This window comes from Peromyscus eremicus, chromosome 3 (genome assembly GCF_949786415.1).
Source record: "Peromyscus eremicus chromosome 3, PerEre_H2_v1, whole genome shotgun sequence".
In the NCBI taxonomy this organism is placed as follows: Eukaryota; Metazoa; Chordata; class Mammalia; order Rodentia; family Cricetidae; genus Peromyscus; species Peromyscus eremicus.
In genome coordinates, this window is record NC_081418.1 from 103265631 (window position 1) to 103277554 (window position 11924).

General features: G+C 44.6%; 1 protein-coding gene across 1 annotated transcript; it reads right to left on the reverse strand.

Annotated features, from left to right (window-relative positions):
* Nucleotides 1-10345: 10345 nt before the first annotated feature.
* LOC131906004 (vomeronasal type-1 receptor 94-like) lies at nucleotides 10346-11287 on the reverse strand. The gene has a single exon (XM_059256798.1). It carries the CDS (start codon nucleotides 11276-11278, stop codon nucleotides 10346-10348), a length of 933 nt encoding a protein of 310 aa, XP_059112781.1. The 5' UTR covers nucleotides 11279-11287.
* Between the last annotated feature and the right edge of the window lie 637 nt (nucleotides 11288-11924).

The following is an 11924-nucleotide window of genomic DNA, read 5'->3' on the forward strand; positions in this document are numbered from 1 at the left end:
CAGTGATGGCACAAGCCTTTAATCCCAGCACTCTGGAGGCATAGGCAGGTGGATCTCTGTGAGTTTGAGGTCAGCCTGGTCTACAGAATGAGTTCCAGGACAGGCTCCAAAGCTACATAAAGAAATCCTGTCTCGAAAACAACAACAACAACAATAATGTAAGAATTATAGTAATAATGGTACTAATTCAGGTTTAAATGAGTTTCACTGAATTATTCCCTTTGCATTGTCATTTTCTTTATATAACATATGGATTTAATGGCTTAATCTCAGTCTCAGTAAGCAGAGGTCAGAAACAAAATGAAACAAAATCTACGAGAAAGAGAGGGAGAGGGAGAGAGAGAGAGAGAGGAGAAATCTTCAACTCTTCCACACAGCTCATTGCAAGACTCTGTAAACAGTACATTTTCTCCACTGGTAACCAGACAGTGACTCTATTATCTTCATGGGACTTTGCAAACCCTGATTTAGGAAAATGGGAAGGGTCTCATAAAACCACAACTTTACTGGATGGGGCTTTGGAACCCTTGGAGAACCTTATTTTTCTGGAGGTGACCACCAGAGAAGCCTCCTTCATCCAGAAGACAGACCAAGAATGGGGCATGCCATCATGTCATCACAAGTACTACCTGGCCAGGAGAGACACAGACAATATTTCTGCATTCTTCCCCCAATGTTGCACCACACTTTTATCAATCAGACATACAAATCAAATACATGTGGTGTAAAAGTCTTTAAATTATGTATGATGTAAAAAAAATATACATGATAACTTCTAGACTAATCATGGGGAGCCATTCTGGTGAAGACGCCTCAGCAAACCATAGAAAAGAAATCCCCAGGACCGTCCCCTCCTAGGTGAGCCTTACCAGCTTACACCAGCCTAGCAGAGCTTAACCTTGGAAGTCAGGGGACAGGACAGAAATGCTCCACCCTCAGCAGTATCATTTAAGACACCTTCTTCAATCAGACAAGGTAAGGGTGGCTGCCCCGTCAGTGTCCTAGGATAACCTGTTGTATAGTGGACCCAAATCGCCTTTTGCACAATGAAAACACAGACTGATTCAGAGACACTTGACTTTCTGTATATAAGGAAATAAGTCACAGGGAAAGTGATGTGGGTTTGGGAAATTGTCCCACATGAAGAATATGCAAAGGAAAAGTGAACAGACCAGTAAAACGGAATACTCGAGAAAGGAGAAGCGACTGTTTCTCCTGTTAGAGGCAGCTGTAGGGATGTCCCCTGAAAGATGAGAGGCTTAGCTTGCCCAGCACTGCAGAGTTCAAAAAGCCTTGACTGCAGACACAGTGTCATCCTGAAGCTCCTGCACTCGGGGAGAGCCTGACAGGGCCTGACATCACCAAATGGCTTCAAACAAGTGACCAGTGCTCAGGACAGTGACTCAAACTTGTGAACTGGTTGGAAGTAGAGTGGAATGGGAGGAGAAAATCCCTCAGCAGATGTCACTGCAGGATGGGGTGCCTATGACCCAGTAGGTGCACTGATCCAGGGAGAAGCAGGTCGGAAGGACACATCTGTTTCCTCCCCAACATGGAATCAGCCTGCCCATCTCCTGGTGTTGAGAGGATGGGTAAAGAGCATGGTCATGTCAAGACTAAATGGTACCTGTCCACTCTTACATTCACAAAACAGTGGACTTGTATCTGTCATCCTCACACAGCTCCCCTTTACCATGTTGTCAACACTCTCATCCCCTCTGTGAGTTCATGTAAAATGGACAGACGGCTTTGGAAGGGGGAACTGGCTCTTCCATCTGCAAGTGGGATTGGGTGGGGTGGAACTGAGCAGTGTGTACTGTTTTTTTGTGGGTTTTTTTTGTGGGGTTTTTTGTTTTGTTTTGTTTTGTTTTTGCCTAATTCTATCTGGAAAACTAGGGAGACTCTAGGGAGATGGTTGGTGTGTCAGGGAAGGAAGGCCATCACCAAGCAGATATCAGTTCTATGTCCAGAGAGGCCATAAAGTACAGGAACTACAGGAATGCCATAGCAAATGCCTAGCGAATATCTGGGCTAGGAAATGGCTGCTACTCTTGAAAAATATCCTGGGAATTAATCCCTGTCATCTTTTCACTGAAATGAGTATGGTTATTTCTCTGGGTTCAGACTTGCAGCCAGGATATTGACTTATGGTGATATTTTATTTGTGCTGAAATGTGATTTTATTTGTATGTTAATAAATAAAGTTGCCTGGGGGTCAGAGATAATAGCAAGCCATTTAGCAGAAGTCTGGCAGTGGTAGCACATGCCCTTAATCTGATCACATGGCAGGCAGAGTCTGTGTGTTCAAGCATATAGCCAGCTTGGTGATACATGCCTTTAATCCAAGTACCAACCATTGAGACATGGAGGTCTGCATAGACAGGCAGTGACGAAGAAGTCATGTGGTTGGATTTACAACCAATGAGAAGGCAGAACAGAAAGTCAATAAAAAGACAGACACTGTATGAGCGAGAATTGTTGAGACCAAGATTGGAAAAAGCACAGGGACAAATAGCCAAACGAATGGAAACACATGAGCTATGAACCAATAGCTGAGGAGTCCCCAACTGGATCAGGCCCTCTGGATAAGTGAGACAGTTGATTAGCTTGATCTGTTTGGGAGGCATCCAGGCAGTGGGACCGGGACCTGTCCTCAGTGCATGAGCTGGCTGTTTGGAACCTGGGGCTTATACAGGGACACTTGGCTCAGCCTGGGAGGAGGGGAATAGACCTGCCTGGACTAAATCTACCAGGTTGAACTCAATCCCCAAGGGAGTCTTTGCCCTGGAGGAGAAGGGAATGGGGGTGGGCTGAGGGGAAGGTGGTGGGGGTGCGGGAGGGGGGAGAACAAGGGAATCCATGGCTGATATGTAAAATTAAATTAAATTATAAAATAAATTTTTTTTAAAAAAGACGGACACATAGGAAGTAGGTCTCTTTCTCAGGGGAAGGACGGCAGCAGCTGGTAAGCTAAAGGCTATTCACTAGTGCTCTGACCTCTTGGGCTTTTAACTCCTTATTTGGCTCTGTGTTTCTTATTTAATAAGACGGTTCAGAATTACATCTACATTGACTAATATTTTTACTACACCGTGAAACAGCAGGAGAGGAAAGTGCTCTTTTGAAACACAGTAGCAGGAAGCTGCAGAGAATCCTCCTCTCTGACCCCACTGTCTGCCCAGAGATCCACAGCCTGCAGCAGACCCCCGCTGGTCTTCAGCTCAGGAGGAAACAACGGCCAAGACCAGCTGTCTGCTGCACGGCTCTCTCCCTTCTCTTCTTAGTCTCTGTGTGTTAGCTGTAAGAAAGATGGTGCTCGTGTTTGTCTGTTCTGATGATTTATGAAAAGACCCAGACTGAGAAAATCTGAACGCTAAGCACAGAGCAGGACAGTACGAGGCTTGACTAACATTTTGCATTCTATTCTAAACAAATTGAGAATCCAGCACTCCACTGTCAGGGTGTTTGGAAGGGATACTTTCTCAGTGACTTGAACACAGGACAGATTAACGGACACAGATGTCGTTCCTCTCAAGCTCTTGGAATTTGAATCCTGGCTCTTTACTACACCCAAGAGGGAAAACTACTACTGTGTTCATGGTACAGTTAATATTGAGTGTTGCAGCCACTGAGATCCCCTCCAAGGACATGTCTTACTGTGTAGTGCACATACAGTGAGCCAAGAGCATTGATGTATGATTTCTGAAACTGAATCAGAAGAAAATGACTTCAGGAGAAAATACTGGTGGGGACCTCCAAGTAATGTGACATTGTCCTCTACTAGACAATGTTGACACAAGGAAGGACATTTCCTTACAGACACCCTAGAATCCTTTTTAATCACTCAAAATATAGGAGTCATGTTATAAATACTTTTATAACAATATGTAAGTTTAAATCAATAAAATATACTGTATATGAGGAACATTGGATATAATGAGTCATTTAATTCAGACAAACATGTAAATATAAAACATTGATGTCTCCGATGAAAAATTAACTTAGGAAATATCCTAAGAAGAAAACACCCTCTTTGCCGTGCAGCACACAGTCCCCGTGCCAAGGGGCTGTCAGAGCTCAGCGTCTCCTCTGCAGATGCTGAAAACCTCCCTGAGCCCCACTGCTCCTCCTCCCACAGCCTGCCTGGGACCTGACCACCTTCTGATTCTGCACTTGGGTGCAGAGCACTTACCCAGATGGACGTGGCAGGGGAGGACTCTGTCTGAGGAGATCCTGCACAGGCTTAGACGAGGGGAGTTTTTAATGTATTTCTGTGGCATGTAATTTTAGTGTCTGTGCAAGGTGACAAGTTCCCACTGGGGAACCTGGAGACATGACATCCCAGTGGAGCATCTTCCCAGCCTTTGATCTTACTCCCTGTGTCCTGGATAACAGCCATCAGGGGAGGGCTGGGCACAAACTTTATCTGAGCTCCCTTGCTGAGGGAGGGATCAAAAAGTTTGTCATATAGACAACCCTAAGTTTTATAACTTTTCTCCTTAGACTTAATTCAAACCAATTTTGATGCCTCTAATCTGGGATGAGGACTCTTGGGCCTCCCATGACTTCCCATGGTTCCAAGGGTGCTTTCCCTACACTGTGTGATAGGCAACCCTCTTCCTGGGATGCCTACACTTCTTCCCCATGGAGCATGTATTAACATCAGGGATCAAGTTGGGAAATGGCTCACTGGATAAAATAATTATTATACATGCATGAGGTTCAGAGATCAGATCCCCAACACACAAGTAAAGATTGGGCATGTATGCACATGTTTGTAATCCAAGCACCAAGAAGGGGACCTCACTGCCCCACCAGACTAGTTAAAACAATGACTCTCAGGTTCAGTTAGAGACCGTGTCTCAACAAATGAGGTGGAGAGAAATAGATGACACCTAAGATGACCTCTGGCCTCCACATGCACACAAGAGGGAGTCCCCAGGCACACGAGCACACACAAGCCTATAGCTCTGTCACACACACACACTTAGGAAAATGAAGACCTGGAGAGGTAGACTCTCCTGCCTGTAATCACACAGCAAGTCATAGTAGAGCTGGCATGTGTGTTCAGACCTCTCCAGCTTCTCCAAAGAGCAATTCTTTGGCTTCTCCAAAGAGTAGTCACACCTACAGATCCCCATCTCCAGAGTTTCCCAGGAACTGTATAGGGACAGAGTACCAGATGTAAATGGGTGATCTACATGCCACACCATGCCAGAGGTGTCTGATCTGCTACAGGCAGAGAAGTGCAGGGTCCAGGATGAGGCTGGACTGTGGTGACCCTGTTTTCCCAGTAACAACAGGCTGTGGGCTTCCTCCTTCCTGGATGAGCCCTTCCTGATTACATGTGTTCAGAGGGTTGTTCAACAACTTACTCTCACTTCACATCCAAAAGCTTCCATTTAATCCTCTCTTCCCGACAATGGGCACTTGCCACCTTGATTAGAAGATCTCTGGCGCTTTCTTTTAGAGTTTCCAATCCTCCCAGACCCATCCACAGGCAATTTTAAACTGTAAATGTATAGTCTTATTTCCTTTTAGTTCCTCCTAGGTTTGCAGTTCTCTCTGGAAGTTACTAATCATTCCATTCATTATGTCTGTATTAATATCAAACATTGAAAATAGTTGTGTTAAAGTACTGTTTTCTAATTCTAATACCTATTTGAGGGTCTCCCTGAAATGACTGCTTTTCTCGACAAGGTCTCTGAGTAGCCCAGGCTGCTCCTGAACTAAACACGCTCCTGCCTCCCTCTCCTGAGTCCTGGGTGCAGGTGTGTGCACCATGTCTGCACAGGAGACTGAAACACAGGGCATATCAGTGTTCCACTCAGACAAAGCACGGCCTCTTCCTGTCTCATCAGGGAGAATGAGGCTGGCCATTCCTGCTCCTCAGGGAACGGAGTCCAGCTCAGGCATGGGTCAGCCTCAGCTGTGCTCCATCAGCCTGTAACACCAGCTCTGAGCTGTGCTCCAACTGCCTGTGACACCTCAGCTCTGAGCTGTGCTCCATCTGCCTGTGACGCCAGCTCTGAGCTGTGCTCCATCTCCCAGCAACTGGGAGTTCAAAACTTATCAATATTCTTGTCCCTTTTTAACTTTAGGGGGAATATTTTGGTGTGTGTATGTGTGTGTGTGTGTGTGTGTGTGTGTGTGTGTGTGTGTGTGTGTTCATGTCTGTGAATATAGACACCTATGTCTCATGGTGTGTAGAGATCAGAGTTCAACCTGTTTGTGGTAGGTAATATTTTGTTTGTGCTCTAACAAATAAAGCAATATGAAGGCCTAGACTTGACTTTATGGACTCCATCTTAGGGAAGGGCCACCATCTTAGACTACTTGGTGACCAGGGGCTGTACTCAGTTCCAGGAAGAACCTCAGGAATGTGCCATGACAACTCAAACAGATACCCTAGAAGCAGCCAATTAAGAAACAGGGCAGTAAAGTTTAACAAGATCCAGATGCTCCTGCAGACATCCTGTTGGCGGTTTACAGCCCTTACGTATATCCAGATATCCTGTCAGCAGGTTATGGTTTCATGCCAAGAGTCTAACCCAATAGTTTCAAATGTGGTTTTGTGCCAAAAGACCAATAGTTTGAAAAATCACCTTGCCCCATATCCTTTGACTCAATCCCAAAAAGCCAAGGCATGTAATTCCTAGCTTATGTTTTTTTTCCTTTAAAGACTCTCCTACCTCTGAGCCCACCACTGCCACTGCATTTCCCTCCATCTGCCAGGCAGTGGTCTAGGTTCAAACCCGACAATAAAAAGACCCTCGTGTGCTTGCATCAGAAACTGACTCCTTAGTGGTCTCTGGGGGTAAACACCTGGAGTTCAAAGTGCAGAGCTAGCCACTAGTTAACCATAGAGGCCAAGCAGTGGTGGCGCACACCTTTAATCCCAGCACTTGGGAGGAGGAAGCAGGAAGATCAGGAGTTCAAGGCCACTCTGGGATACATGAGATTGATCCAGTCTAAAAGAGAAACAGAGACAGGCAATGGAGGCACACACCTTTAATCCCAGCACTAGGGAGATGGAGACAATAATATAAGGTGGGAGGAGACAGGAGCTCAGCCCCTTTTCAGCCTGATTCTCATAGAGATAAGAGGTAACTGGCTGGCTCCTTTACTTCTCTGCTCTTTCAGCATTTACCGTGATATCTGACTCTGGGTTTTTATTATTAAGACCAATTCTTTTTTTTTTTATTTTGCAATACAATTCAGTTCTACATATCAGCCATGGATTCCTTTGTTCTCCCCCCTCCCGCCCCCCTCACCTTCCCGCCAGCCCACCCCCCCATTCCCACCTCCTCCAGGGCAAAGCCTCCCCCAAAGACTGAGATCAACCTGGTAGACTCAGTCCAGGCAGGTCCAGTCCCCTCCTCCCAGGCTGAGCCAAGTGACCCTGCATAGGCCCCAGGTTTCAAACAGCCAACTCATGCAATGAGCACAGGACCCGGTCCCACTGCCTGGATGCCTCCCAAACAGTTCAAGCCAATCAACTGTCTCACCCATCCAGAGGGCCTGATCCAGTTGGGGACCCCTCAGCCATTGGTTCATAGTTCATGTGTTTCCATTCGTTTGGCTATTTGTCCCTGTGCTTTATCCAACCTTGGTCTCAACAATTCTTGCTCATATAAACCCTCCTCTTTCTCGCTAATTGGACTCCCAGAGCTCCACCCGGGGCCTAGCCATGGATCTCTGCATCCAGACTCAGAAAGACAAACATGGTATGTACTCACTCATAGGAGGATACTAGATGTGGAACAAGGATGACTGGACTGCTACTCACATCACCAGGGAGGCTACCTGGAAAACAGGACCCCAGAAAGACACGGGGATCACCCAGTGACGGAGAAATGGAAGAGATCTACATGAACAGCCTGGACATGAGTCAGGGTAATGAAGGGCGAGGGTCGAGGGAAAAAGAGCTTGGGGAAGCGGGAGATCCCAGCTGGATCAAGAACAGAGAGGGAGAACAAGGAATAGGAGACCATGGTAAATGAAGACCACATGAGAATAGGAAGAAGCAAAGTGCTAGAGAGGCCCACAGAAATCCACAAAGATACCCCCACAACAGACTGCTGGCAATGGTCAAGAGAAAGCCTGAACTGACCTACTCTGGTGATGGGATGGCCAAACACCCTAATTAAGACCAATTCTTAATAATAATTCATGTTACACCTGTTATGCTGGTCCAGACTTTCCACTTGGTTTAAGGTTGGGTCTCTTGTCATCTCCATGGTGTGGGCCAGGCTAGCTGCAGTGGAGAGTCTGGGAATCCCCTCCTTTCCAGCCATAAGAACTCTGGGATGGAAGATGTCCAGTGCCCTGTTGTCTAGTGTTATGTGAATGCTGGATATCTGTACTCAGGACCTTGACTGCAGTGAATCCTATATCCAGTGAACCTCACGGGGACTAGAGAGAATGCTGTGTTAGCTGCATGAAGATAATATGTCTTTTATTATGAGGAAGCACACAAAACATACAAAGATATCATTTGAACATTTTAGTCACACAATTGAGTGCTAGTGAGCACATACACATCATTATATCCTATAACTACACACATCTGCATTTGTTAACCCCTGAATTGAAATTACGTCCATCAAGCAAAAAAATTTTCCATTTGCGCTCTCTCTTGAACCTCCAAAATTAGATTGTATTTTGTCTCTCTGAGTCTCACTACTGTGTTCCACCCTCTCTCAGGCAATCCACATAATACTTGTTTTTCTCTCACTGTGTTATCTTACTTTGCACAGCAACATCATGGTTTGTCTGTGTTCCGTTTTTGCAGAAAACATCCAAGGGCTGAGACACCCAAGCTGAAGCCAGGAAGCATTTATTCTATGGAAACAATACTCCCACTGGATAGCAGTCCAAAGCTGAGCCCCAAGTTAATTTAAACGAAGCTTTTTATGCTCCCTGTGTTCCTATCTCCCCCTGCATAGCAATCTACAGTGACACATATTTGATTGGCTTATTAAGCTTCTGTAATAGAGTTTGCTAAACTGCCTCATAAGCAGAAATGTTTGCCCAAGTAACAGAAGTTAACACAAGCCATTTAAAGTGCAGACAGGAGGGAGGAGATTGGGTTTCACAAGACACGTGGGGTGGAGTATTGAACGTCAAGGGAGCTGACCAGTGTGGTGTGACTATTTCTTGTTTTTCAGGGCCCCAAATTACAGCACCCTGTGCTGGAATGGCCTTGTACTTGAACAGTATCCCACACCATGCAAAGGCTGTGTTTTGTCATATGTTCTGATAACTCTAGACAGTTGTTTCCCTCTCTGAGAATTTGAAATCCTGTTACTGTTAGCATTGCTGAACAAGTCACTGTGTGGTGTACCAGGCTTTTTCTTTGGGGCCACCAACTGTCTTCCAAATCATGACAAGGAGACATCTTGTTAGTTTTGAATGCTCGGCCTTAGCTTAGCTCCTTTCTGGATAGCTCTTTTAACTTAAATTAACCTACTTCTCTTTCTCTACCTTTTGCCTCAGGGCTTCTTACCTTTCTTACCTCTGTATATCTTACTTTCACTGCTTCTTGTGTCTGGCTGGCTGGAGGCTGCCTGGCTTCTTACCTAAGCATGCCCCTCATTCTCTCCTCTCTTCTTCTCCTCTTGTTCTTCCTCTTGAGCTTAGGTTTTTTTCCCTCCTATGTATTCCCTCTCCCTGCCAGCCCAGCGTATCCTTTTCCTGCCTAGCTATTGGCTGTTCAGCCTTTTATTAGACCAGTTAGGTGCCTTAGGCAGGCCAGGTGAAACAAATGCAACACATCTTTACATAATTAAACAAATGCAGCATAAACAAATGTAACATATCTTTGTCCAGTTAAAATAACATTCCACAACAGTATGGTTCATTGCACACAGTTCTGTTTTGAAAGTTATGTGTGTAATTCCTTTTCTTTTGGATCATATGACTATTTATTTAAAAAAAGGTTTTCTTATTTAATTTGTAAAAAATAAATAAAACAGAGGAAGTTGAAGCATTAAAAAGTGTTAAAAGTGGTTACATACTTAAAAGTAGTATGGGCTATCCTAAGCCATGATGTTTAAGAGCCACCTCATAGGACTCCTTAAAGACTCATTGAGATATATATATATATATATATATATATATATATATATATATATATATATATATATATCCCTTATATCTCAAAGGGCATATGGTTAAATTTTCTGTCACATGTTTGTCACCACATGGGTTAAATAATTTTAAGGGAAAAAATACAACTTCATATTTTCATGTACACCAAAGCACATAGACACTATGCCATGATTGACATTTCTAATGCCAGTACATTGGTTCTTCTTAAAGGAACTTACCCATCAATGAATGTTCAAACATTTATCACCTTCTCACACATAGACCTCAACAAGTTACCTATATGTTTTTCAGTGCTCATAAATACAAAAGGACTCACCATGGCATAGATATGGACCACAAAGAAATGGATATTGTAAGGTGTTGGATCATTCTGAAACATAGTTCTTGAGCAAGAGATAATGCAGTCAAAACAGTAAACCACCACAAAGAAGCTCACGAGCAGCAGGATGGTCCGGGTGGCCCTTTCCTCAGGAGATGCTTTTGGAGAAAGGCTGGTGCTGTGAAGATGCTGGGACTGCTTCTTGTGCCTGCACAGGAGGGTCATCATGTAGCAAGTCGAGAGGACCATAAGACTAATAAGAAAGGCTTCCCTGAGGGCCAGCAGTGTGGAAAATGTGCTTTGCATGAGGTAACTCATGGGTAGAATAGAGCAGGATTGAGTAACAAACATAAAGTTATTCAAGGTCAGATTGGGTGTGGCGATAATCGATACTAAGAGGTGACTGCTAATGAACATATAGAAGATACTCAGGAAAAGAAGGGCACATGACATGTGATAGGGAGATATACGCTTGAACTTTGCTAAACAGGAGCTTCTGGGACTGAGGATGATAGCCTGGAGGACACTCAACAGGCTGGTGGTACAAATGGAAAGACCCCTAAAAATTCTGTACAAGTAGATAAGGAATTTACATGTGATGTCATCCCATCCCTTCCGAGAAATAAAAATATCTGTAGCTATGAATGCTGTGATCAGTAGCATCAGTAGGTGGATTAGAGCCAAGAGACCAATGGGCAGGTCAGTAGGTTTGGACCTGTACCCAGAAGTGAACTTGAGGACGTGGAAGAGAAGAAGGATGCTGTTGGCTGAGATCCCAATGCCAATTTCAGAGAAAAAGGTGTTCCTTAAGTGGGAATTAGTGTGGAGTTCGTGATTCTTATTCATCTTATATGGGAACAAACAGCGGCTGAGAAGGAAAGTAGATCAATGACTCATCATGGACACAACCCCACAAACCACTGCAGACAGCTCTGCTGTGTCAGGGAAACACGCAGATGCCCACACACACTTATTCCACTGAAGACTCAGTTCCACCTCACACTCCACAGACCATCCTCATGCTAGCACTTGTCCTAGTCTTCAGAGCCAAGGCTGGATCCTGTGTCCCAGGGTGGCTGCATCAGTGTGTGAGCTCCTTCAACATTAAAAACTGTCTCCTTCAGAAATGATGTCTTTTCGTATTTCACCTGTTGGGGTTTTACTGGAGCAGGAGCAGCTTCTTACTGGGTTTTCATCCACAAATTCTTGATTGACAGGTACATTATAGACAGAGTTTTACTATTTAGGGTGAGTTTGAATGAGGATGATTGTGTAATAGAAGAAACCAGCCCTTTGCACTAAAAGAGGTCACATGCATCGGGCATGCACTTATCCTGTTCAGGGCTGCTTTTACTCTATTTATTGTGAAACTGAATTTCTTAATACATTTCTATATTAAATGTTGGGAATTGTGAACTATGAATCCAAACATTTCACATTCCACCCATGATCCAGTTTCTTCTAAGTGTGACCTTGAACACTGGAGGCTGAG

Coding starts and splice junctions, on each gene's coding strand:
- LOC131906004 (XM_059256798.1), bottom strand. CDS start 11,278: ATGAATAAGAATCACGAACTCCACACTAATTCCCACTTAAGGAACACC.